The sequence below is a fragment of the Coregonus clupeaformis genome, unplaced genomic scaffold (assembly GCF_020615455.1).
Source record: "Coregonus clupeaformis isolate EN_2021a unplaced genomic scaffold, ASM2061545v1 scaf2698, whole genome shotgun sequence".
Taxonomy (NCBI): domain Eukaryota; kingdom Metazoa; phylum Chordata; class Actinopteri; order Salmoniformes; family Salmonidae; genus Coregonus; species Coregonus clupeaformis.
In genome coordinates, this window is record NW_025536152.1 from 41,537 (window position 1) to 66,530 (window position 24,994).

Below are 24,994 nucleotides of genomic sequence, written 5' to 3' on the forward strand. Positions count from 1 at the left end.
TTTGGAATCTGATTGATTGATTGCTTCTGTGGACAGGTGTCTTTTATACAGGTAACAAGCTGAGATTAGGAGCACTCCCTTTAAGAGTGTGCTCCTAATCTCAGCTCGTTACCTGTATAAAAGACACCTGGGAGCCAAAAATCTTTCTGATTGAGAGGGGGTCAAATACTTATTCCCTCATTAAAATGCAAATCAATTTATAACATTTTTGTCATGCGTTTTTCTGGATTATTTTGTTGTTATTCTGTCTCTCACTGTTCAAATAAACCTACCATTAAAATTATAGACAGATCATTTCTTTGTCAGTGGGCAAACGTACAAAATCAGCAGGGGATCAAATACTTTTTTCCCTCACTGTACTTATTGCCATTCAACATTTACTGTAAATGCTATTTACATTGTATAAAAAGCTAAAAAAAAACATTTCAAATGGTTAAATACACAACACATATAAACCAAGAGCAATACTTGAATTTCTAGAATACTAGACTGTTTTATCTCAACTTACCTTCTTACGTGTGGCAGCACTGTTCCGGTATTTATCTGAAAAGCAAGACTCTCATTACCGGACACACAGATAATAATTGTTTCAGTATCTGTAATTGTCACAGTATAATCCCACCACAAAATGTCACTTTTTTCAGTATCAATATTGGGCCATGCCATTTTGTATAAAGATACTGCAGTTATTCCCGCAGTGTGTTGTGGTTCACAACCTGAAGTCCTTTATTATATCACGGTATCTCATTTAATGAATGACACTAGTGACATATACAGTAGTCTTGTCTTTTGAGACCACAACTTGGAAGGGTCTTTCTGTGTGATGAAAAGACTGTGGTTTCAGACAACATTTCAGTAAGGTGTTTGCTGGAAAGGGCTAGCCCAGTGAATTAGGTCTGGTGCTTTGACAGGGTTTGGCTGCATGCCTCCGCTCGGACAAACCTGCTGTGTCGGTGACTACGTCAGCAGCACTCTCCATCTGCAGTTGTTTCAGTGCTGCAGGCAGGTTGGCCAGCTGTGGAGGGGTTAAGTCCTTCATATCGATGCCATAGTGGTCCAGGAGCAGAGCCAGTTTCTGCAGGGACTCATCTGAACAGACAGACAGGGTTAGAGGCTAGAGGTCAACAGGCAGGTAATGAAACAAGTCCAGACAGGCAAGGCATGAGTCAGCCAGTGTCTCAGCCACAGTGAGCAAGAACACTCCAGACAGATCTCCCATAGACACACACACACACGCACACGCACACGCACACACACACACACAACACGCACACACACAACACGCACGCACGCACACACACACACACACGCACACGCACACGCACACGCACACACACACACACACACACACACACACACACACACACACACACACACAACCCCCAAAACCCCCACCCCCACCACACACACACTGACTGCCACACACTCACCATCCAACCCAGCCAGCGATCCATAGTCCTTCTGAGTTTTCCTCTGCGTCTGTTCCTGCTGCTGATGCTTGTGGACCTCCACGTCCTGCTGGGAAACGTAGTCCTCTGCGTAGTCCAGAGGGAAGTCCAGGTCCTCGTACAAGGGAGAGGTAGAGAGCGGTGCTGCTGCCCCACGGTGGCGGGAGGCCGGCTGGGCGGGGGAGGAGAGGTACAGGGAGACCAGGTCCTGGAGCACCTGGCGGTCTCGGTCCTGGGGGCGTGACCCTTTACCCCCGGAGCCAGAAGAGGGGCGGGGGAAACCGCCCCCATCCAGAGAGTTAAGAGAGCGCTCCTCGTCGTCCTGGTAACCATACTGCTGCTTATTAAACCCATAAACAGACACAGAGATGCCCTCAGGGAAAAGGAAATGATACAATCTACTGTAGAGATGTGAAGTGTATTTACATCATACTACTCATAGTTGTATGGTATCTATCTACTGTATATACATTCTTACACACATATACTGTATGTGGTAATAGCAGTTCTGTGTGTGTGTGTGTATGTGTGTGTGTGTGTGTGTGTGTGTGTGTGTGTGTGTGTGTGTGTGTGTGTGTGTGTGTGTGTCCGTCCATTCCCACCTGGCGGTAGGTGTAAGGCTCCAGAGTTTGCATGTGGAGGGACTGGGAGGCCTGGGGGGTATCCACGATCATGTAGTCCAGGTAGCGCTGCATCAGATCTGGGTTGGGATCGTTCCCTTGAGCCTTGGTCCTGGAGCTGGGAGGATACTGCATCTTGGAAAGAGGGGCATTCTGCACAGGTTCTGAGGACCTGAGAGATACAGTATGAATGGAGAATATCAGAATAAGGCCAACCCTTAGCACTTGTAGACCCTCATAGGGAACATAGCTCCCTCACTCACAAGAACTCAACTTCCAAGTCATCCTGCACCTGTCTGAGGATGGCTTCCCTCTAGTGCAGGAGTATGTGACTCCAGGGCCACTTTCTCTAACAACATTTTAGACTGACTTAGACTACTTGTGGTCTATGTCAGACTCTCAGTAACAGTGACTTACTGTCTGGTTTGGTCACTCATCAATGGAACCACAATGGAAATAAATATCTGAATGAATTGTGCTATCCCGGTCACGTTGAAAAATATAGATGTACTGTGTATATATGTTTTTAACTGACAGATAAAACCAACCAATCAATCAACTACCAGGGGAAGAGAGGGAAGCAGAGGCTGTGGCCCATCCCTCATAGACTGGCATTTAAACATCCCTTCTCTAAACTCAAAGATCTGGTTCTGGGGTATTCTAAAAGTCTCTTCCTAATCTCATAACCTTTCCTGGCTGCTATTACAATACAATTTCCCCATTGAGTCACAGACCTTCCTGTGAAAATCTGCAGAAAATAAAATGAATAGATGTAATTATAGATCTGGTTTTAATTATAGTCAACAGAGCAGGAGACTCACTGAGATGAGGGGTTGTCATGACGTCCAGACAGGGGGCGGGTCAGTAAAACACGGCTCAGCTCCTTGCCAATGACGTACTGGGTGATGTCATCCTGCCAGGACAATCCTATACAACCATAGGCCGATACAGACGTCAATCACAGTAGTCAAAGATGTAATCTGGTAACTTGAGGAGTGTGACCTTATAGAGACCTCAACCCTCAGCCCTTAACTATGTTGCCGTGGTAGCAGATGAGACCTGAGTTTCTGTTCATTATCTTAACCACTAAGGTAACAGTTCACTTTTACAACCACACTCTGAACCTAACAACCTTTGTGGGAATGGGTTAGTGAGTATGAATGGAGTATGGATATGGCTACGTGTGTGGCTACGTGTGTGGCTACGTGTATGGCTACGTGTGTGGCTACGTGTGTGGCTACGTGTGTGGCTACGTGTGTGGCTACGTGTGTGGCTACGTGTGTGGCTACGTGTGTGGCTACGTGTGTGTGTCTTTAATCACCTTGCATCATCAGTTCCTTGAGCACTTCCTGTAGTCTGTGCAGCACAGGCACTGACACCTCATACAGAACCCTCTCCTGCTGGGGCAGCAGACACTGGCCAAATAGCCCATCTACAGAGAACATAGAACACATCAGAACACAACAGAACCCTCTCCTGATGGGGCAGCAGACTGGCAAAATAGCCCATCTACAGAGAACAGAGAACACATCAGAACACAACAGAACCCTCTCCTGATGGGGCAGCAGACTGGCCAAATAGCCCATCTACAGAGAACAGAGAACACATCAGAACCCTCTCCTGCTGGGGCAGCAGACTGGCCAAATAGCCCATCTACAGAGAACAGAGAACACATCAGAACCCTCTCCTGCTGGGGCAGCAGACTGGCCAAATAGCCCATCTACAGAGAACAGAGAACACATCAGAACACACACAAAGGCATGCAGGCACACCTACACACGTATGCACAACTATGGTGATGTTTGTGTGAGTGGGTCTCGATGAGTCATCGCCCAGCTCTATTCTATATCTATATATATATATATATATATCTCTCTCTCTCAACATACACATGGGGGAGACATTGCCGTCAGCCGGGTGATGTCACTGTTGCCATGGAAATGGTTGGAAAGAGACGTGATTGGTTAAGAGCAGGTTGACTGCGAGAGGCCTTGTGTTTACACACTGACGCTCAGAGTGTGCCTCATCGTGCATGAAGGCACACGCTCACACACACTCGCACTCACACACACACGCTCACACACACTCGCACTCACACACACTCGCACTCACACACACTCGCACTCACACACATGCAGTTCTGTACACATAAATCAGGAAACACATGAAAACCGTTGAGTTCATTGAGTATGAATAATGTAGTATTTCCTATGAGACAGTAGAACACCTGCCCATCACAACAGCTGAACAAGTTAACATCATTATGTGCATGAAGTCCCAAATGGCACCCTATTCCCTATATAGTGCACTACTTTTGACCAGGGTCCATAGAAAAGGGTGCCATTTAGGATGCACCCTGGAACTGGGGAGCAAATACCATTTAAAAACACTGGCTGTGACTGGTTACAGATTAAACAACAAAGTCCAAGAGACAAGAGGGATGAATGAAAGAGGGATGAATAAAGGAGGAATGAATACAGGAGGGATGAATACAGGAGGGATGAATACAGGAGGGATGAATACAGGAGGGATGACATAAGGAGGGATGAATACAGGAGGTATGAATACAGGAGGGATGAATACAGGAGGGATGACATAAGGAGGAGGAGGGAAGGAAAGAGATACAGGGTTCAATGTGGGCTATAGGTTTTACTCTTAGTGGACTGTTTGTTTGAATACAGGGTGTCAAACTCTAGTCCTCCAACACAGAGAGGAAGAGGCCAAACGAGAGGTTTTACTCCATCCAAATCTTTCCACGAAAATACATTTTTGCATGGAGGTCAATGAGAGAATGTGGAATTTGCTCAACCCATTTTTTTATTGCTAATTTGCTAAGTGAGGCTTATTCTAAAATGTATTCAGTCATTTTTTTCCCTCATCAATCTACACATAATACCCCATAATCACAAAGCAAAAACAGGTTTTTAGAAATGTTTGCACATTTATTAGAAATAAAAAACGTAAATATTACATTTACATAAGCATTCACACCCTTTATTCAGTACTTTGCTGAAGCACCTTTGGCAGCGATTACTGCCTCGAGTCTTCTTGGGTATGACGCTACAAGCTTGGCACACCTGTATCTGGGTAGTTTCTCCCATTCTTCTCTGCAGATCCTCTCAAGCTCTGTCAGATTGGATGGGGAGCGTCGCTGCACAGCTATTTTCAGGTCTCTCCAGAGATGTTAGATCGGGTTCAAGTCCGGGCTCAGGCTGGGCTACTCAAGGACATTCAGAGACTTGTCCCGAAGCCACTCCTGCGTTGTCTTGGCTCTGTGCTTAGGGTCGTTGTCCTGTTGGAAGGTGAACCTTCACCCCAGTCTGAAGTCTGGAGCAGGTTTTCATCAAGGATCTCTCTGTACTTTGCTCTGTTCATCTTTCCCTCGATCCTGACTAGTCTCCCAGTCCCTGCCACTGAAAAACATCCCCACAGCATGATGCTGCCACCACCATGCGTCACCGTAGGGATGGTGCCAGGTTTCCTCCAGACATGATGCTTGGCATTCAGGCCAAAGAGTTCAATCTTGGTTTCATCAGACCAGAGAATCTTGTTTCTCATGGTCAGAGTCCTTTAGGTGCCTTTTGGCAAACTCCAAGTGGGCTGTCATGTGCCTTTTACTGAGGAGTGGCTTCCGTCTGGCCACTCTACCATAAAGGCCTGATTGGTGGAGTGCTGCAGAGATGGTTGTCCTTCTGGAAGGTTCTCCCATCTCCACAGAGGAACTCTGGAGTTCTTTCAGTGACCATCAGGTTCTTGGTCACCTCCCTGACCAAGGCCCTTCTCTCCCGATTGCTCAGTTTGGCAGGAAGAGTCTTGGTGGTTCCAAACTTCTTCCATTTAAGAATGGTGGAGGCCACTGTGTTCTTGGGGACCTTCAATGCTGCAGACATTTTCTGGTACCCTTCCCCAGATCTGTGTCTCGAGACAATCCTGTCTCAGAGCTCAACTGTGGGACCTTATATAAACAGGTGTGCCTTTCCAAATCATGTCCAATCAATTCAATTTACCACAGGTGGACTCCAATCAAGTTGTAGAAACATCTCAAGGATGATCAATGGAAACAGGATGCACCTGAGCTCAATTTCGAGTCTCATAGCAAAGGGTCTGAATACTTATGTAAATAAGGTATTTCTGTTTTCTATTTTTAATACATTTGCAAAAATGTCTAAAAAACTATTTCACTTTGTCATTATGGGGTATTGTGTGTAGATTGATTAGAATAAGGCTGTAGCGTAACAAAATGTGGAAAAAGTCAAGGGGTCTGAATACTTTCCGAATGCACTGTAAGTGGATGCACGTGGAATTTTGGCAACTTTATATGGAGTTGTGCCTGTTGTTCACAAGCATATCTGTCATTGGCTAGAATAGGGCCACCTGATCTCACCTCCTCCTGCCTGCCTTCCATATTTGAGGACATGTATTTCCATTGTAAGAGCGGTCACTCAACCATCTTGTCAATATAATAGAAAATCTTTGTCAAGCGTCAAAGTCTCTTCCTGTTTCCATTTCAACTTGGCACTTATTGATCAATTACTGTTACTGATTGGCTGGAGGCTACACACCTGATTTCCCAGGTCTAGACCACAGACTGATTGGACATTTGTGTAGCCTCCAGCCAATCAGTAACAGTTTAAATGGAAACAGGAAGAGACTACTAATGAACTGTCAACAACTCCTGGAGTGTGTGTCTGGTGACAGTGAGATGATTGTATAGTGAGACGTTGTGAAGAAGATGGGTTAGATAGAGAGATGGTGTTATCATGTCATACTGACCATCTGAGCAGTGCTGGTCTCTGGGGCAGAGCTTCTTCTCAAACAGACAGCCTGAGAAGCACACGGAGAGGGGGAGGAGAAAGAGAGAGAGAGAGAGAGAGAGGGGAGGGAGGAATAGAGAGAGAGAGAGAGAGAGAGAGAGAGAGAGAGAGAGAGAGATGAAGAGTGTGTGTGAGAGAGAGACATTTTCTATTATTTCAGATTTTCTGGCAATTGACAATATGTAGTTATGAATGTCATGACAATAATGTACCCTTGAATTAAATTGGGGGGATGGATAAGAGGAAGAGACAGAGAGAGAGAGAGAGAGAGAGAGAGCAGGGGGTTGTGTTGGATGCCAGACCGTGTGTGTGTGCATGTGGATGTGTTTAACTATACTTGTGGGGACCAGAAGTCCCCACAACAATAGTAAACCAAGAAAATGTTTACCAACTGGGGACAATTTGTTGGTTCCCACAAGGCCAAATGCTATATCTAGGGGGTTTAGGGTTAAGGTTAGAATTAGTGTTAGGGTTAGAATTAGGTTTAGGGTTAGGAGCTAGGGTTAGGGTTAGGAGCTAGGAGCTAGGAGCTAGGGTTAAGGTTAGGTTTTTGGGTTATGGTTAGGGTTAGGGTTAGGTTTAGGGGTTAGGGAAAATAGGATTTTGAATGGGACTGAATTGTTTTCCCCCACAAGGTTAGCTGTGTAAGACTATGTGTGTGTGTGTGTGTGTGTGTGTGTGTGTGTGTGTGTGTGTGTGTGTGTGTGTGTGTGTGTGTGTGTGTGTGTGTGTGTGTGTGTGTGCATTTGAAGGAGGTTATAGGTGACTTTTACAGAGCTCCAATCTGCTTGGGGAGGAAACACGGCCAGATGTGACACAACACGGCTGTACACACTGTGTGTGAGTGTGAGTGTGTGTGTGCGTGTGTATTCATGATTGTGTGTGTACTGTATTACAAAAACAGAAACTGGAGACAGACTGGCCTAGAGGGCTGTCTCTCTGTGGGAAAAACAACATCAATATGATTCCCCAGACACAAAGACAAGATCACAGAGCATGTCTCTCCGTATACCAGAAATAAAACTCTGCAAAAACAGAAACTGCATTTATTTTCAGCAAACTTAACTTAAATATTTGTATGAACATAACAAGATTCAACAACTGAGACATAAACTGAACAAGTTCCACAGACATGTGACTAACAGAAATTGAATAATGTGTCCCTGAACAAAGGAGGGTCAAAATCAAAAGTAACAGTCAGTATCTGGTGTGGCCACCAGCTGCATTAAGTACTGCAGTGCATCTCCTCCTCATGGACTGCACCAGATTTGCCAGTTCTTGCTGTGAGATGTTACCCCATTCTTCCACCAAGGCACCTGCAAGTTCCTGGACATTTCTGGGGGAATGGCCCTAGCCCTCACCCTCCCGATCCAACAGGTCCCAGACGTGCTCAATGGGATTGAGATCCGGGCTCTTCGCTGGCCATGGCAGAACACTGACATTCCTGTCTTGCAGGAAATCACGCACAGAACGAGCAGTATGGCTGGTGTCATGTCAGGATGAGCCTGCAGGAGGGGTACCACATGAGGGAGGAGGGTGTCTTCCCTGTAACGCACAGCGTTGAGATTGCCTGCAATGACAACAAGCTCAGTCCGATGATGCTGTGACACACCGCCTCAGACCATGACGGACCCTCCACCTCCAAATCGATCCCGCTCCAGAGTACAGGCTTCGGTGTAACGCTCATTCCTTCGACGATGAACGCGAATCCGACCATCACCCCTGGTGAGACAAAACCGCGACTCGTCAGGGAAGAGCACTTTTTGCCAGTCCTGTCTGGTCCAGCGACGGTGGGTTTGTGCCCATAGGTGACGTTGTTGCCGGTGATGTCTGGTGAAGACCTGCCTTACAACAGGCCTACAAGCCCTCTGTCCAGCCTCTCTCAGCCTATTGCGAACAGTCTGAGCACTGATGGAGGGATTGTGCATTCCTGGTGTAACTCTGGCAGTTCTTGTTGCCATCCTGTACCTGTCCCGCAGGTGTGATGTTCGGATGTACCGATCCTGTGCAGGTGTTGTTACACGTGGTCTGCCACTGCGAGGACAATAAGCTGTCCGTCCTGTCTCCCTGTAGCGCTGTCTTAGGCGTCTCACAGTACGGACATTGCAATTTATTGCCCTGGCCACATCTGCAGTCCTCATGCCTCCTTGCAGCATGCCTAAGGCACGTTCACGCAGATGAGCAGGGACCCTGGGCATCTTTCTTTTGGTGTTTTTCAGAGTCAGTAGAAAGGCCTCTTTAGTGTCCTAAGTTTTCATAACTGTGACCTTAATTGCCTACCGTCTGTAAGCTGTTAGTGTTTTAACGACCGTCCCACAGGTGCATGTTCATTAATTGTTTATGGTTCATTGAACAAGCATGGGAAACAGTGTTTAAACCCTTTACAATGAAGTTCTGTGAAGTTATTTGGATTTGTATGAATTATCTTTGAAAGACAGGGTCCTGAAAAAGGGATATTTCTTTTTTTGCTGAGTTTGGTATTAGTTGTCTTTCAAATACTTAAGCTGCATTTGATTGAGCTTGCCTGGCGCTGAGCAACGGAACCAATGGAATAGTTCCAGTGGTGCAAGCCCCACCCATCTGACACTTCAGGCAGGCTCAATCAAAGGCTCAAAGTATTTGAAAGAAGTCAGATACTATTTGAATCCACGTCTGGATATATCTGCCATATGATTACTAATACACACTCCATCCCTCCCTCTCTCCACTGGCCCCTCTCTCCACTGGCCCCTCTCTCCACTGGCCCCTCTCTTCACCGGCCCCTCTCTTCACTGGCCCCTCTATTCACTGGCCCCTCTCTTCCTCTGTCCATCCTCCTCTCATCCCCTGACATCTCCGTCTGTCTGCAGCAGTTGCAGGGGAGATTCCTGCCATGCTAGAATCCATCACAGACTGGACAAACCACTAGTGCACTGCCCCCGAGCCCCAAGGACATGTCAATCAATCAACCGCACACAAAATACAGACTATTGATCCCACTAGGGCTACGCCATAGTAAATCACTTGTTTTAGCAATGAGTGTTGCTGTATCCTGCATCTAAGAGAATATACTTTGGCCCTGTATTCTAGACCTATTCTTGACTGTTGTACAGTACTGTATTGTGTCACGTATTTTGCAACGACTCTCCATATCCTGTCTGTTGGTGCGACCTTGTGATGTCATCTATGGGAATGTCCATTGTGTTCTACCTCAAGAAACTCAAGATGTGAAATAAGAGCAATAAAGTGAAGTGAACTGGGTTGTTCACATAGCAACAGTCATTTGATCAAACTGCGTGGCGTAATTCTCTGGACAGGTTTATTTTATTTCAGTGTTGTATACATGCATGAGTCAGAGCCCCATAAAGAAAAAGATTTCCAAACGACAAGGACACAATTATCACCTTGGATGTTTCCACCCCACACACACTATTATAAATTGAATCCCAGAGTTAAACTCAGTCACATGACTGGGTGTTTCCTGTTCTTTCTCCATGGTGCTCTGAGTCTCTCTCTCTCTCTCTCTCTCTCTCTCTCTCTCTCTCTCTCTCTCTCTCTCTCTCTCTCTCTCTCTCTCTCTCTCTCTCTCTCTCTCTCTCTCTCTCTCTCTCTCTCTCTCTCTCTCTCTCTCTCTCTCTCTCTCTCTCTCTCTCTCTCTCTCTCTCTCTCTCTCTCTCTCTCTCTCTCTCTCTCTCTCTCTCTCTCTCTCTCTCTCTCTCTCTCTCTCTCTCTCTCTCTCTCTCTCTCTCTCTCTCTCTCTCTCTCTCTCTCTCTCTCTCTCTCTCTCTCTCTCTCTCTCTCTCTCTCTCTCTCTCTCATAATTAATTGACATTTTTGTAGGGGTTGATACTTTTTCTGTTAGTGCAAATCAAGTCGAAATTACAAACGTTAGAAGCCTTTTAAAACCTTGAATACACTACAATTTGCAGGATAAATCACTGCGACAACAGAGTAATCAAATTAAGATAGCAGATCTGTACCACTGGGAGTCAGGGCCTGGACAGAGGAAGTGGGGGAGCACTCTACGACACAAGGAGCTATTTTTAACATGTTACTGCAACTGCAATCATATCCTTTCCATCTGAAATGGCAATAAAATAATGGGCTATAAGTACAGGGATAGAGTGAGGACAGACACAGCATGTTGAGTTGAATAATGGTGAGTCTGTTGTGTGGCTTTGAGTCCATTTGAATTCTCGTTTATAGCTTCAGATAACAGAGTCTGCATCTCAAATGGTACCCTATTCCCTATGGGCCCTGGTCGAAAGTAGTGCACTATCTTTTAAAGGGTAATCTACAGTTCCTACATCCATTTTTGGACTTATAAATGAATGATATGTACCCATTGATTCTTGAAGACTATAACATTATAAATGCCTCATGAGAATGTTGTACCCCATCGGAATCCAAAATGATACACTTGATTTACTCCAATGTAAATGTAAACAAACACTGTATAGCCTCAAAACATGGTTACAACTACAATTTTCTATCATTGATGGGCAGAATTTGAGAGTGGCTACATTTCTCCAGCCACCCCATCCCTCAGCTTTTTACCGAAACAGTGGTTGGGAGACCTCTGTTATTGTTTCAACTGCGGATGGCCCCTTTAAGCTTCAGATAACATACTTGTTTTTGTCCTCTGAGGTGTATATAGACAGATGGCCATGACAGGTGATGCTATGGGCTGAAATCACACACCATTTCCCTGTGTCTCACCTCTCACTGTCTGACAACCTGAGAAATATAACACCCCACCAGATCTAACAAGTATCATTATGTGATTCATAACCATCAGTACCACCGGATTTAATGACTATCACTTTATGATTCATAAACATCAGTACCACCAGATTTAAAGACTATCATTATATGATTCATAAGCATCAGTACCACCAGATTTAATGACTATAATTTTATGATTCATATCAATCAGTACCACCGGATTTAAAGACTATCATTTTATGATTCATAACCATCAGTACCACCGGATTTAAAGACTATCATTATATGATTCATATCCATCAGAATAGGTGAGCTATACTTGATACATACACGTATATATGGCTCTTCTGCTCTGTTAGTGTTGTGCCAGTAAATTGGTCTGGCCATCCAACAAAATGTCCAAATACATTATAATGTATGCAGTTCTCACTCATTCCTGCTTATTCACATGGGGTGAAGCCGTATGAATTAAGGATCCTTCAGTTTCTGACGACAGGTATTTGACGTGGGATAGCTCGTCGTGGTGAGTCACCCATATAAAGGGGGCACTGAATACCAATGCACTAGAACACACAGTAGTACGCTACTATTAGTTTATTAGTTACCTGCACAATATTAGGCCTAGGCCTACTGTTTCACTTCTACTAACTCCACAAACCGGCATGTCAAAAGAAGGCAGTCATAGCCAGTTAGATAAGATATAATTCTCCTCCGATTGACAAAAACGGTAAAAGTAAGCAATAACTGCATCACAAGATAACCAACTGCGTAGAACAGCTGGAAATCAAAGGTGGCAAAGCAATATATTTTTCTTTAGTGTGACGAACTAACGGTAGTCAGGTCGATGTCTCACCAGAACTGTGTTAACGTCAGTGGACAGGCAGTGTGTGTGCCTGCCTGTCTGCCTCCACAGCCATCGACACAGAAAGCAAGCGCACTGTTCTGAACCATCAGCGCTGTCTGTGTGGGCCGTCTGTCCACCGCTCTAAAACGATTGGCTAAAACCAACGCACATGCCATTGACGTAGAGTTTGTATGCACTGTCCATGGTGCTGAAATAAGCGCGCAGGCGCGATTGATGTCAAGTTTGAGGTCGTAGGATTGCTTGCAGCCTGCATTGATAAACTGCCAGCAGTAGGCTGTCTACATTAGAACATGATACAACTTTAGTAATTGAACTACTAACCAGCCGGAGGGCGGGGCCATGTGTGGGAAGCAAGTGGGTGGCTGTAATCGCAGTATTACAGAATGGGCCTTGGTAAACCTATAATGACAGTGGTAGCCTAGGTTGTTGTCATTACATTTCATTGTGTTGACATTGTATCAATAGCCAAGTGCATGTTAATTAAACTTAGCGCAGTGCATTTTACACAAATCAAAATGACATCGTCATCCACAAAAAGCAAAAACAACACCAGACGCGTAGGTGACACAAAAACCAAACCCTAATCTTCTGACTTTTGAATACTGTGAAGAAGCGCTCTCAAACAGTTGTGTTTTATTTAGCGCGCCGAGCCTAGGCGTGGGGCACAGCGGGCTATTACTGGTACTTCCTCCACTATTATAGCGGGGGAAGAGCTATGATGAATCATGCCTATCTGACGCTGTTTTCGCAAACCCATCATTCAATCCAAGCAGAAGTCTATAGCCCCAAGTCGCCAATCAAACCAGGTGACGCAATTTCATATTCAGCCTACATAAATAGCCTCCAATAGCCTGAACAAACATAACAGACATCCAGAAATTACGTTTAATCACGTCTGAATCTCTCAATTTCTTAACATTTGTAATGTATAAGTAAATTCACGTTATAAATGTTTATAACACTATACTAGTTTTGCCTGCTACAATGCACAGAAATGCAAAACATTATGGTGAATACTAAAATAATTTAGTAAATGTGGCTATATTCTTAGTTGCTATTCTGGCAAACACAGTTTGAAGTAAGCAGTAGAATATGGCTAATGATCCCCGTCGATATATTGCATTGATTTACGCACTACGCTATTGCCTTGGCTGAGATTTCTAAACGTCTGTGCATGTAGACCTGTTACCTGCCTCTGTGAGTGACTCAGTTCATTTTTCTCCCTTACCGTATCTGCTTGACATCCCCATCTGATAGCACACCGTCATCACACATAGCACGCTCCACAGTTGCTGAGATCCCATGACAGAGCTGTTCAGCGGTGCCGTTTTAAACCCTCATGATCCCTGTCAACTATCGGAGGGTCTTTCTAATGCCGCACATCCACTCCGACTCCAAAGGAAGGACGTGGATTTTCGGCAGCAGAAGTGCACCAACTGTGCGTGCGACAGCAAGTGTTGAGGAGAGAAATGTGTAAAACCCGGGATGCGCGCGGCTTCGGATCAGGAGCGGAAGGGTTTAGTCTTTCTGCATGGCTGGTTTACCTTTGGGAGACTCACCATTGCGTCATAGGTCACTGGGAGAAATTAACAAAGTAATTCTTACCATGTATTCCTCAGTTCCCCTGTAATTATACTGAACAAAAATATATAAACTCAACATGTAAAGTGTTGGTCCCATATTTCATGAGCTGAAATAAAAGATCCCAGAAATGTTCCATAAGCACCAAAAGCTTATTTAGCTCAAATTTTGTGCACAAATTTGTTTACATCCCTGTAATTGAGCATTTCTCCTTTGCCAAGATAATCCATCCACCTGACAGGTGTGGCATATCAAGAAGCTGATTAAACAGCATGATCATTACACAGGTGCACTTTGTGCTGGGGACAATAAAAGGCAACTCTAAAATGTGCCGTTCTTTTCACACAACACAATGCCATAGATGTCTCAAGTTGAGGGAATGTACAATTGGCATGCTGACTGAAGGAATGTCCAACAGAGCTGTTGCCAGATAATTTAATGTTAATTTCTCTACCATAAGCCACCTCCAACGCCATTTTAGAGAATTTGGCAGTACTTCCAACCGACCTCACAACCGCAGACCTCATGTAACCACGCCAGCCCAGGACTTCCACATTCAGCTTCTTCACCTGCGGGATCGTCTGAGACCAGCCACCCAGACAGCTGATGAAACTGAGGAGTATTTCGGTCAGTAATAAACCCCTTTTGTGGGGAAAAACTCATTCTGATTAGCTGGGCCTGGCTCCCAAGTGGGTGGGCCTAGTCATGTGAAATCCATAGATTAGTGCCTAATTAATATTTAAATTAATATTGATATTTTAATTAACTGATTTCCTTATATGAACTGTAACTCAGTACAAATCGTTGAAATTGTTGTTTGTTGCGTTTATATTTTTGTTCAGTATATTTGACAACATTGCATGTTTCACCACTAGGTACTATGGAGTGTGGTTCAAACACTATTTGAATTTGAGATCCAGTGCAACATAAGAGGCAGTGGTTAGAGAAGCAGACCTTAACCAGAGGGTTGCCGGCTCGAATCCCAACTCAAGACGGGAAAAGTGTGGAAAATCATAATCTGCCGTTGTGCCCTTCAGCAAGGCACTTAACCCCATATAATTGGTCCAGGGGCGCTGCACTGCAGCTGACCCATTGCGTCCAGCCTTTCAGGCTATATGTGTGTGTGTGTGTGTGTGTGTGTGTGTCTGGGGGGGTTGGGTTGTGAGCATAAAGACAAATGTATGCTCTATGTAAATTAATGGACATTAAAGTACATCTTAACTTATCCTATGACCTCTACCAATTAGTCAGTTCCGTATTAGAATTAGTCAGCAAAAACAAGGGAAGGAGAAGGGAAGTGTAGATTAAAGATTTATTATTTTATAAACCATTTCAGTTCATCAGAAACATCATTTGAAGGAACTTTCCTTGCCTCTGAATGTGTGCAATAGGTTCTGCTGTAGCACTGTGTGCCATGTGAGTATACAAAGAATACAGGGTATAGAGAGAACCAGAGGAGGACATCTGTCTCTCCTTCTGTCTGTCCGTCTGTCCACGTTGTGTCCTTGTGCCCAGGCTAGTCCACAGTCACCATGTCTCTCACAGTGGGGAAGAGCTCAAAGAAGCCCTGGTAAAAACAGACGCAAGACATCAGAGAAAGAAGCCCTGGTATAAACAGACAAAGAAGCCCAGGTAAAAACAGACGGAAGACATCAGACAAAGAAGCCCTGGTAAGAACAGACGGAAGACATCAGACAAAGAAGCCCTGGTAAGAACAGACGGAAGACATCAGACAAAGAAGCCCTGGTAAGAACAGACGGAAGACATATCAGATCATCATCATACACCAACATAGTGTGAGACACAGACCATGGTTCACTACATCTGTGGTCAGATTACAACCCCAACACAATGAGACCCATAGAATGTACTGACTGTCTGATACCACTTTCACACTATCGTGCTGTGCTGGCTCAGATATTTCCCTTCCACATTGTCCAGCAACTACAGTAGAGGCGTACTGAGGCCAGGCAGAACAGCTTGGCTCAGTTTGGCTCATAGTGAAACAGCAGTGTGAAAAGGGTATCAGTGTGATGGAGTGGGTCAGGTTTGGGGTCATTCCAAAACATTCAAGATAATTGGAATTTGACTGTACTTCCTGAATTGAAATGGAATTGACCCCAACCCTGGAGTGGGTTAGTACCGGTTCCAGTACCTTGAATAGGGTGGTAGACTGGAGCACTCCTGTGGTGCAGCACATCTCCCTGATGGAGTGCATGGCCAGCTGGGGGGCACCGATGTCCAGCACGGGGATCCCCAGGCGGGAAGACAGGATGGGGCCGATGGTGGTCCCACAGGGGCTGTCGTTACGCACCATCACATCCTGGGGCCACAGAGACAGGGTCAGGAGGGTAGGGAATTAACACATGCTTACTAGGTACAGTTGAAGCATCTGTGGAAAAAAATACCCTTTCAAATGTATTGTTGCATTCAGATTTATTGGTGTCCTTCGGAAACATTAGCGTGTGCCATGGATGACCATTAATCGCACCGGTATAAATTAGAGGTCAGCTGTGTGGGGAAACTCAAGGTGTCAGAACTGGAACTGTTGTTCCCGCATCTCTGCTTCACACCAGTCCATTCCCTCTGAGTCCATAGTGGGGGTGAATGAGTGCGTACTTCAGGGAGAGAAATGGACCAGAGCCGTCGTTCTGTAGTTTCTTCAGGCACTGAGTGTCTAAAGCCTCTGAGGTGAATAATGTGTCCTTGTGGGAGCTGAATACTCCTTTATCATCTACTCTTAAAGAGGCACAAGCTCTCTTTTCCATCTCCCTGGTATCTCCCATAAGCTTGGTTTAATCTCCACTACACTAAGGCTTGGTTTAATCACCACTACACTAAGGCTTGGTTTAATCACCACTACACTAAGGCTTGGTTTAATCACCACTACACTAAGGATTGGTTTAATCACCACTACACTAAGGCTTGGTTTAATCACCACTACACTTTCTAAGGCTTGGTTTAAATCACCACTACACTAAGGCTTGGTTTAATCACCACTACATTAAGGCTTGGTTTAATCACCACTACACTAAGGCTTGGTTTAAATCAGCACTACACTTTCTAAGGCTTGGTTTAAATCAGCACTACACTTTCTAAGGCTTGGTTTAAATCAGCACTACACTTTCTAAGGCTTGGTTTAAATCACCACTACACTTTCTAAGGCTTGGTTTAAATCAGCACTACACTTTCTAAGGCTTGGTTTAAATCACCACTACACTTTCTAAGGCTTGGTTTAAATCAGCACTACACTTTCTAAGGCTTGGTTTAAATCAGCACTACACTTTCTAAGGCTTGGTTTAAATCAGCACTACACTTTCTAAGGCTTGGTTTAAATCACCACTACACCACTGCACTTTCTAAGGCTTGGTTTAAATCACCACTACACCACTACACTTTCTAAGGCTTGGTTTAAATCAGCACTACACCACTACACTTTCTAAGGCTTGGTTTAAATCAGCACTACACCACTACACTTTCTAAGGCTTGGTTTAAATCAGCACTACACCACTACACTTTCTAAGGCTTGGTTTAAATCACCACTACCACTACACTTTCTAAGGCTTGGTTTAAATCACCACTACACCACTACACTTTCTAAGGCTTGGTTTAAATCAGCACTACACCACTACACTTTCTAAGGCTTGGTTTAAATCAGCACTACACCACTACACTTTCTAAGGTTTGGTTTAAATCAGCACTACACCACTACACTTTCTAAGGCTTGGTTTAAATCAGCACTACACCACTGCACTTTCTAAGGCTTGGTTTAAATCAGCACTACACCACTACACTTTCTAAGGCTTGGTTTAAATCAGCACTACACCACTACACTTTCTAAGCAGTCTTCACCTCAGCACTGCGTTGCTAGGAGATGTGCTCATTGCAGAGTGGATTTAAGACGGACAAAGAAACAAGATCACAAACCCACGTAGTCCACCAAACACACAGAGAAACAAATCACACACACACTCGCCAATTACCTGAAGAGGCACGCCAACACGACTGCCGATTTCTCTCAAGATGGAGGCTGTCACAGCTGTCGTGGCGTAGCGCTGGTTACTGTTGAATTTAATTACAGGACCCTAGAGAGAGAGAGAGAGAGAGAGAGAGTGGGAGGACATTCAGACAATCACCCTATGACTTCAGATATTTGCATAGAAAACATACATAAATAATTTATAGCATGTCTGCCACAAACATTACACAGGACCATCATGACCATTTGACCAAAATCTAAATCTGATTGTAGACATGTTTTGTAGAAGATTCCAACAATATCTCCACCAGTTCTAATGGGTGTTTTCAGTGTGTTGCTGAGGGAGTTGATTAGAGCTCTGTACCTTGTGGAAGGCTGGTCTGTGGTTTTCATCATGCTTCTCTCTAGGTTGAAAATGAAAGTCGATTAAAACCATAAACACAGCAAACATCTTTCAAACTGTCTTCTGGTCCCAGCCGGCACAAAAACAGTACAACAGCAGTCAATGATATATCTAATATGATATAAATATGATAAATGAATGACACTATTATTCCCCAGGCATACTGTACACTGACTGGTAGTTGGGATGTTGTTCTAGAACCTGACTGGTAGTTGGGATGTTGTTCTAGAACCTGACTGGTAGTTGGGATGTTGTTCTAGAACCTGACTGGTAGTTGGGATGTTGTTCTAGAACCTGACTGGTAGTTGGGATGTTGTTCTAGAACCTGACTGGTAGTTGGGGTGTTGTTCTAGAACCTGACTGGTAGTTGGGATGTTGTTCTAGAACCTGACTGGTAGTTGGGATGTTGTTCTAGAACCTGACTGGTAGTTGGGATGTTGTTCTAGAACCTGACTGGTTGAGACAGTGTGAATGTTAGTATGGCATTTCTATGGGGAGTAACAGCACATTGACTGGTAGTTGGGGTGTTACTAGAGACAGTGTGAATGTTAGTATGGCATTTCTATGAGGAGTAACAGCACATTGACTGGTAGTTGGAGTGTTACTATGGAGACGGAGGATTGACAGGTTACTGTATGGTACTGACTGGTAGTTTGGGTGCAGGGCGTGGGCCATGTCGGCGCTGATCATGAAGGAGCGTGGCACCGCCTGCTGGAAGGCTGTGAGGTTGGTGGGGGAGGAGGACAGACGACTCAGGATCAGCTCTGTCAGGTTGGACGCCGCCCCCTGGGCGCTCTCTGACCCCACCTACAGGCCACAGGGGGAAGTGTTAAGTGTTAGCCCACAGGACCGGTTAGATCAGGGCTCTCCAAACCTGTTCCTGGAGTATAAACCTACAGGACGGTATCTCTCCAGGAACAGGGTTGGAGTATAAACCTACAGGATGGTACCTCTCCAGGAACAGGGTTGGAGTATAAACCTACAGGATGGTACCTCTCCAGGAACAGGGTTGGAGTATAAACCTACAGGATGGTATCTCTCCAGGAACAGGGTTGGAGTATAAACCTACAGGATGGTATCTCTCCAGGAACAGGGTTGGAGTATAAACCTACAGGATGGTATCTCTCCAGGAACAGGGTTCGAGTATAAACCTACAGGACGGTATCTCTCCAGGAACAGGGTTGGAGTATAAACCTACAGGATGGTACCTCTCCAGGAACAGGGTTGGAGTATAAACCTACAGGATGGTACCTCTCCAGGAACAGGGTTGGAGTATAAACCTACAGGATGGTATCTCTCCAGGAACAGGGTTGGAGTATAAACCTACAGGACGGTATCTCTCCAGGAACAGGGTTGGAGTATAAACCTACAGGATGGTACCTCTCCAGGAACAGGGTTGGAGTATAAACCTACAGGATGGTATCTCTCCAGGAACAGGGTTGGAGTATAAACCTACAGGATGGTATCTCTCCAGGAACAGGGTTGGAGTATAAACCTACTGGATGGTATCTCTCCAGGAACAGGGTTGGAGTATAAACCTACAGGACGGTATCTCTCCAGGAACAGGGTTGGAGTATAAACCTACAGTACGGTATCTCTCCGGGAACAGGGTTGGAGAGCCCTGGGTTAGATATACAGAGGGTCATGGCCCATATTGACAAAACATCTCAGAGTAGGAGTGCTGATCTAGGATCAGTTGTACCTTTTAAATGATAATGAATCAGAGGGAGGACCTGATCCTAGATCAGCACTCTTTATCTGAGATGCTTTGTGAATATGTGGCCAGGAGTTTTTCCTGACCACCAGAAAACTCTGGGTCCTAGTTCCAGTTCATAACTATAGGCCAGTGATAAGGAGGCCCTAGCTCTACACAGAAGGACTTTAGCCAACACAGGACTGGGGGACCGACCTCTTCATTGTCAAACAGAGTCACCATCCTGATGTTGGGGTCTTTGGCCAAAGAGTCTCCAGGGCTGCAGGAGTCCATCAGAGCCTAGTGGACAGAGGAGAAGAGGGTAAAGGTTAGGAGAATGAATGGTAAGGTTAAAGAGGAAGTAGAGGTTAGGTGAATGAAGGTTAAGGTTAAAGAGGAAGTTGAGGTTAGGAGAATGAAGGTTAAGGTTAAAGAGGAAGTAGAGGTTAGGAGTATGAAGGTTAAGGTTAAAGAGGAAGTACCGGTTAGGAGAATGAAGGTTAAGGTTAAAGAGAAAGTACAAGTTAGGAGAATGAAGGTTAAAGAGGAAGTACAGGTTAGGAGAATGAAGATTAAGGTTAACGAGGAAGTAGAGGTTAGGAGAATGAATTGTAAGGTTAACGAGGAAGTGATGGTTAGGAGAATGAATGGTAAGGTTAAAGAGGAAGTAGAGGTTAGGAGAATGAAGGTTAAGGTTAAAGCGGAAGTAGAGGTTAGGAGAATGAAGGTTAAGGTTAAAGAGAAAGTAGAGGTTAGGAGAATGAAGGTTAAGGTTAAAGAGGAAGGTCACATTATGGTGGTAGTCATGTTCTGATTCCTCTCGCCCCTCTCACACTGGAGGAAAAGATGTGAGGTTCCTACTCTCAGATCTTTATGTACTTTGAGAAGGAGACCTGTTGTTGAGGTGGCTGGTGTTAGTGTCTGGAGGTGGAGTATTGAGTGGGAGGAGAGGAGACGCACCTGCAGGGCACAGTAGCAGCTGTGGAGGTTGTCCAGACGGGGGGAGTAGATGAACTCTTCAAACACACCTCCAATTGCCTATGCAGCAGACATACACACGTGTAAGTAATCTGTAAAATATGTCATTAACAACAGAGGGGGTGGAGGTGTTGAGGAGAGGAGACTCACCCCTGGCTGAGTGTCAGCCAGACACAGCTCAAAGTCCAGCAGGGCCTCAGGCTGAACGCCCAGCTCTGAACACAGCACCTTGACCAGGGCCGGGTGGTGTTTCTCTGCCTGGAGGAGTGAGAGAGAGGGGAGAGATGGAGAAACGTCCTGAAGGCCTACTGAAGTTGAGTAAGGCAAGAGATTGTGTTTGTGAATTACTGTGTGTGTAGTACACTGGACTCTGTATCTAGTACTGTAGAGTGTACAGTGAGAGATATGGATAGAGAGTCTTACAACAGTGGTGGCATTGCAGGCATCCCCAGTGGAACAGCAGCCAGTCTCCAACTCCTCCTGCACAGCAGTGGCTAGGATGGGCACTCTGTCTCACACACACACACAGTTACTAAACACTCATTGTTCTGTCAAATTCATGTTTGTTCTCCTGGTCCCCTTGAGGGGTGTATCTCAATAGTCTCAAGTGGCCTCCGCTCCTGGTCACCTCCCCTTCAACTGCACTGATGTGAAAGATCAGAACAGGTGAAAGCGAATTCCTGCCATACTGCCTTCACCTGTCCTATGTCGTCAGATCAGTGCAGATGTAGGAGAGGCGGCAAGGAGAGGAAGCCGGTTAAGACTTTTGAGATGCAATCCGGGACTCACAGGTGGTTCTCCTTGTTGGGGCCGAAGGAGTCGTTGATGTCTCTCTGGAGGTGGATGGCCAGGTGGGGGATCCTCATGATCGGCCGGGGCACGTGCACCAGACGATGGACCAGCTTATCTCCAGTCTGCACCACAATAACACAACAACTCCCCCGTAAGGTCCTCTCACAAACACACTTCCATTCTCCAGGCACACTTCAACACTTAGTTCATGCAAGTTCATAAACCTAAGAATGGGCCAACCTTAATGTTTCACTTGTGAATGAAGAGTTAGATGGGTAGGGTTACATTGCCATACCTTGACCATAACACGACCGGCGATGGTCAGATCACGGTCGAACCAGGTGTTCCAGATTCCTCCCCGTAGCACTCCACCCCGACCTGCAGACAGCCCTGTTTGGTCTTCTTGGACCGTGGCTTAATCTGAACAACCACACAGAGAGAGAAGGGTGTCAAGTTAGCGACCAAATCCATGTATGACCTACTATCCCCAGTGGTTGGCGGTGTTAGCCCTGGGTGCGTGTTCAGTAGGGTACACCGTAGCAAATCGTTTTGCAACAGAAAATTAAAATATTTGTTCTTAAAAATGGACAAGTTCAGACATTACCTCACTGTTTCAAAACGTTTTGTCCCTAATGAACATGACCCAGTTCTTTGCCCAGTGCATCCCCAGTGTAGAGTTCCATCCTTACCCTCAGGCAGGGCTGTCTGTGTGTGCTCCAATCATAGTGAAGCCATTGCCTGGCTGGAAATGTCCGCCCACAGCAAATGCGATGATGGAGGAGTAGTTACGGGTCACAAAGTACTGTTGAGAGAAGAGGAGAGGAGTAGTTAGTTCTCAATCAAGCACAGTTTGAAAGAAAAATATTATTTGAACCTAGGTCTGATCCCTATACGATGAAGCCCTATAAAGCTGTGTAGATCAGGGTGGGACTGGAACCTCTGTGTACTGACTGACCTTACTGGCAGGATTGATGTTCCACTGCTCAGTCTCCCTCAGCTCAGTAAAGCCAGCCCCCAGCAGACGAGACTTACACTCCTCAACCACTGCTCACAAATAGGAGAGAGTGAAAAGAAAAGAGCAGGACATTGACTTCAAGCCACCTCGTTCCTTTTATGAGTTACAACCTGGGAAACCAGGGGACATATCAATTCATTGACTGATAACAGGGTGGCTTTGAGAGATCTCAGGAGTGATCTAGGCCAAGGTTAGTGTGAATGGACTGTACATGGATCAGAGTGCAAAGGTAGGCTGCACAACAAAACGGACATCAGTACAGGTTCAGAAAGAGGCCCTCCGCCTGCAAGATATCTATCTTATCTCAAGATCAAGGGCCATGGAAGGTGATCAGTCAGTCTCCCAATGCTCCATGCGCTTGATCACAAATGTATTTAGTATTGACACAGGATTTACAGTATTTCTCTTTGTCCCTATCTTGTGTCACGACGTGATATGACTTGTTTCTGACCGTGGTATGGAGACACTCCTTTGTTCGCGAACTGGAGGAACTCCTTGGCAGCAGTCTGCACAGCTTCCTTTGAGCCTTTCATGATCAGTGACTAGGGAAAGTAGAAGGATAACGTTACATGCCATGAACGACACCGCGTTGCACTCAAAGGCGAAACAGAAAGAGAGATTACTGAGCAGCAAGCAAAATACAATTCAGCAAGAGTCAGCGTTATAACATTGGAATAGCTGTATGATTAGTCCAAAAACAGAAGCCACGTTTAGCTGACTGGTGAATAGACAGTAAACTAATCGTTGCTAGCTAGCCAGCCGACACAGACATTGTCAAGCAAAACCGAATAGATAGCTAACCTTATGCAGTAGACACGGCAAATGCAGCCTCCAAAAGTCAAACCAGACTGCTCTGCGCTAGCTGCAATTACTAATATGCCAACAGCAAAATCATAATTTATGGCGCTTACCTGCATAAATGTTTAACAGGACTTTTAAACTCTGGACCCGGTGTAAAGCACACGAACACCTCTGACAGATTTAGTAAAAACCACCGATGTAGAATCTAACAATGGGTATTTTGAAGGGAGGGGAACGTGGTATTGCCCTCTGCTGGCCAGGAGGTAAAACAACATTGTTGCCTTGTATGTTTCGTGGCCAGAGATTGTTGAGGAAACAACCTGAAATGCTCTGAAATAGGCTAACCAGTCTTGGTAAACCTATTCAACTTCTTTAACAAGATCACATATATTAGGATAAAACAATTTTATAAACGTATTCTTGACCAATCCTTCGTTACCCAGCATCAATCTCCCCAGTTCAAGCTGCAGTGCAGATTGATCAGTTCCATCAGTATACTAGCTGCCCACCCAGCTACCCAGCATCCTTGGTCAAGTGCTGGCTCAGCTGCCTGCTGCATCTTCTTGATGAAAGGCCATCACTGCTAACAGGTCAACATCCACTGTCAACCTCCAGGGAAAGCTTTCCCAACCCTCCTTATTTGATTGTGCAATAACAGGTCTACTACAACAACCAGCCAGCAAGCAGATTCGGTAAACTAGAAAATTGACATTTGAATGGCTGAACCACCCTTAACATAACAGTCTGGTATGATAAAAACTTCAATAGAAGTCACCCAGGCTTCCTCCCCAGCCCTCTCCCTCTCCAGTCCTCAGAGATGGAGCCGAGTAATGGTGGGTGCACAGATAAGGCTAAAGTAACGGAGCACAGGTTAGAAAAGATCATCCATTTTATTATGAGATACTGGAAGGTGTCATAACATGCACATTTTTCTGCTCCTTATTGGTTTTGTTGAATGTCACCAAAAGCAACGAGCTATTAGGATGCACAGTCCATAAAATGTGCATCAACAGGCTTATACAGCATCGTTCAGCTTCAGACGGTTACATCCTGGAGGGACTCAAGACCAATGGCCACCACTAAAGTATGTGGCTGAAATCGGCCAAAAGGAGCACATCAACTCGCCACGCACCCGATTGGACTGAGGTACCACATTCACCATGGTGTGATTGGGAAGATTTCCACCTTTTAATGGGTGATTGTAGGCTAATCGGGATGCGCCACAAGTCTAGGTTAGCTTTCACACCGACCGAATTTGGTCTGTTATGAAGTTCTGAGAGGTGAGAACAAATGGGGGGGGG

At 45.3% G+C, this 24,994-nt stretch overlaps 2 protein-coding genes across 4 annotated transcripts in view; both read right to left on the bottom strand.

Moving 5' to 3' along the window:
• Positions 1 to 13,917, bottom strand: part of LOC121558992 (receptor-type tyrosine-protein phosphatase-like N) — a 28,361-nt gene extending 14,444 nt beyond the window's left edge. For 2 of the 3 annotated variants that reach the window (XM_041872291.2, XM_041872289.2), the window contains exons 1-8: positions 13,680 to 13,916; positions 6,842 to 6,892; positions 3,390 to 3,500; positions 2,890 to 2,995; positions 2,051 to 2,240; positions 1,431 to 1,785; positions 943 to 1,089; positions 509 to 543 (exon numbers count right to left, since the gene is read on the bottom strand). In XM_041872291.2, coding sequence (XP_041728225.1) covers positions 509 to 543; positions 943 to 1,089; positions 1,431 to 1,785; positions 2,051 to 2,240; positions 2,890 to 2,995; positions 3,390 to 3,500; positions 6,842 to 6,892; positions 13,680 to 13,755 — 1,071 coding nt within the window. In that variant the 5' untranslated portion in view covers positions 13,756 to 13,916. Of the gene's footprint in view, positions 1 to 508; positions 544 to 942; positions 1,090 to 1,430; positions 1,786 to 2,050; positions 2,241 to 2,889; positions 2,996 to 3,389; positions 3,501 to 6,841; positions 6,893 to 13,679 lie in introns of all 3 variants that reach the window. The other variant, XM_041872290.2, reaches the window with a different exon arrangement.
• Positions 13,918 to 15,330: 1,413 nt separating this feature from the next.
• Positions 15,331 to 23,913, bottom strand: LOC121558980 (aspartyl aminopeptidase). The gene is given in 17 exon segments (XM_041872267.2): positions 15,331 to 15,599; positions 16,188 to 16,355; positions 18,016 to 18,117; positions 18,376 to 18,415; positions 19,061 to 19,221; positions 20,324 to 20,407; positions 21,068 to 21,145; positions 21,236 to 21,343; positions 21,509 to 21,593; positions 21,875 to 21,999; positions 22,173 to 22,237; positions 22,240 to 22,297; positions 22,567 to 22,580; positions 22,583 to 22,679; positions 22,833 to 22,921; positions 23,344 to 23,434; positions 23,804 to 23,913. Coding segments are annotated over 17 exon segments (1,422 nt in total). The 5' UTR covers positions 23,810 to 23,913; the 3' UTR covers positions 15,331 to 15,548.
• Positions 23,914 to 24,994: the final 1,081 nt, after the last annotated feature.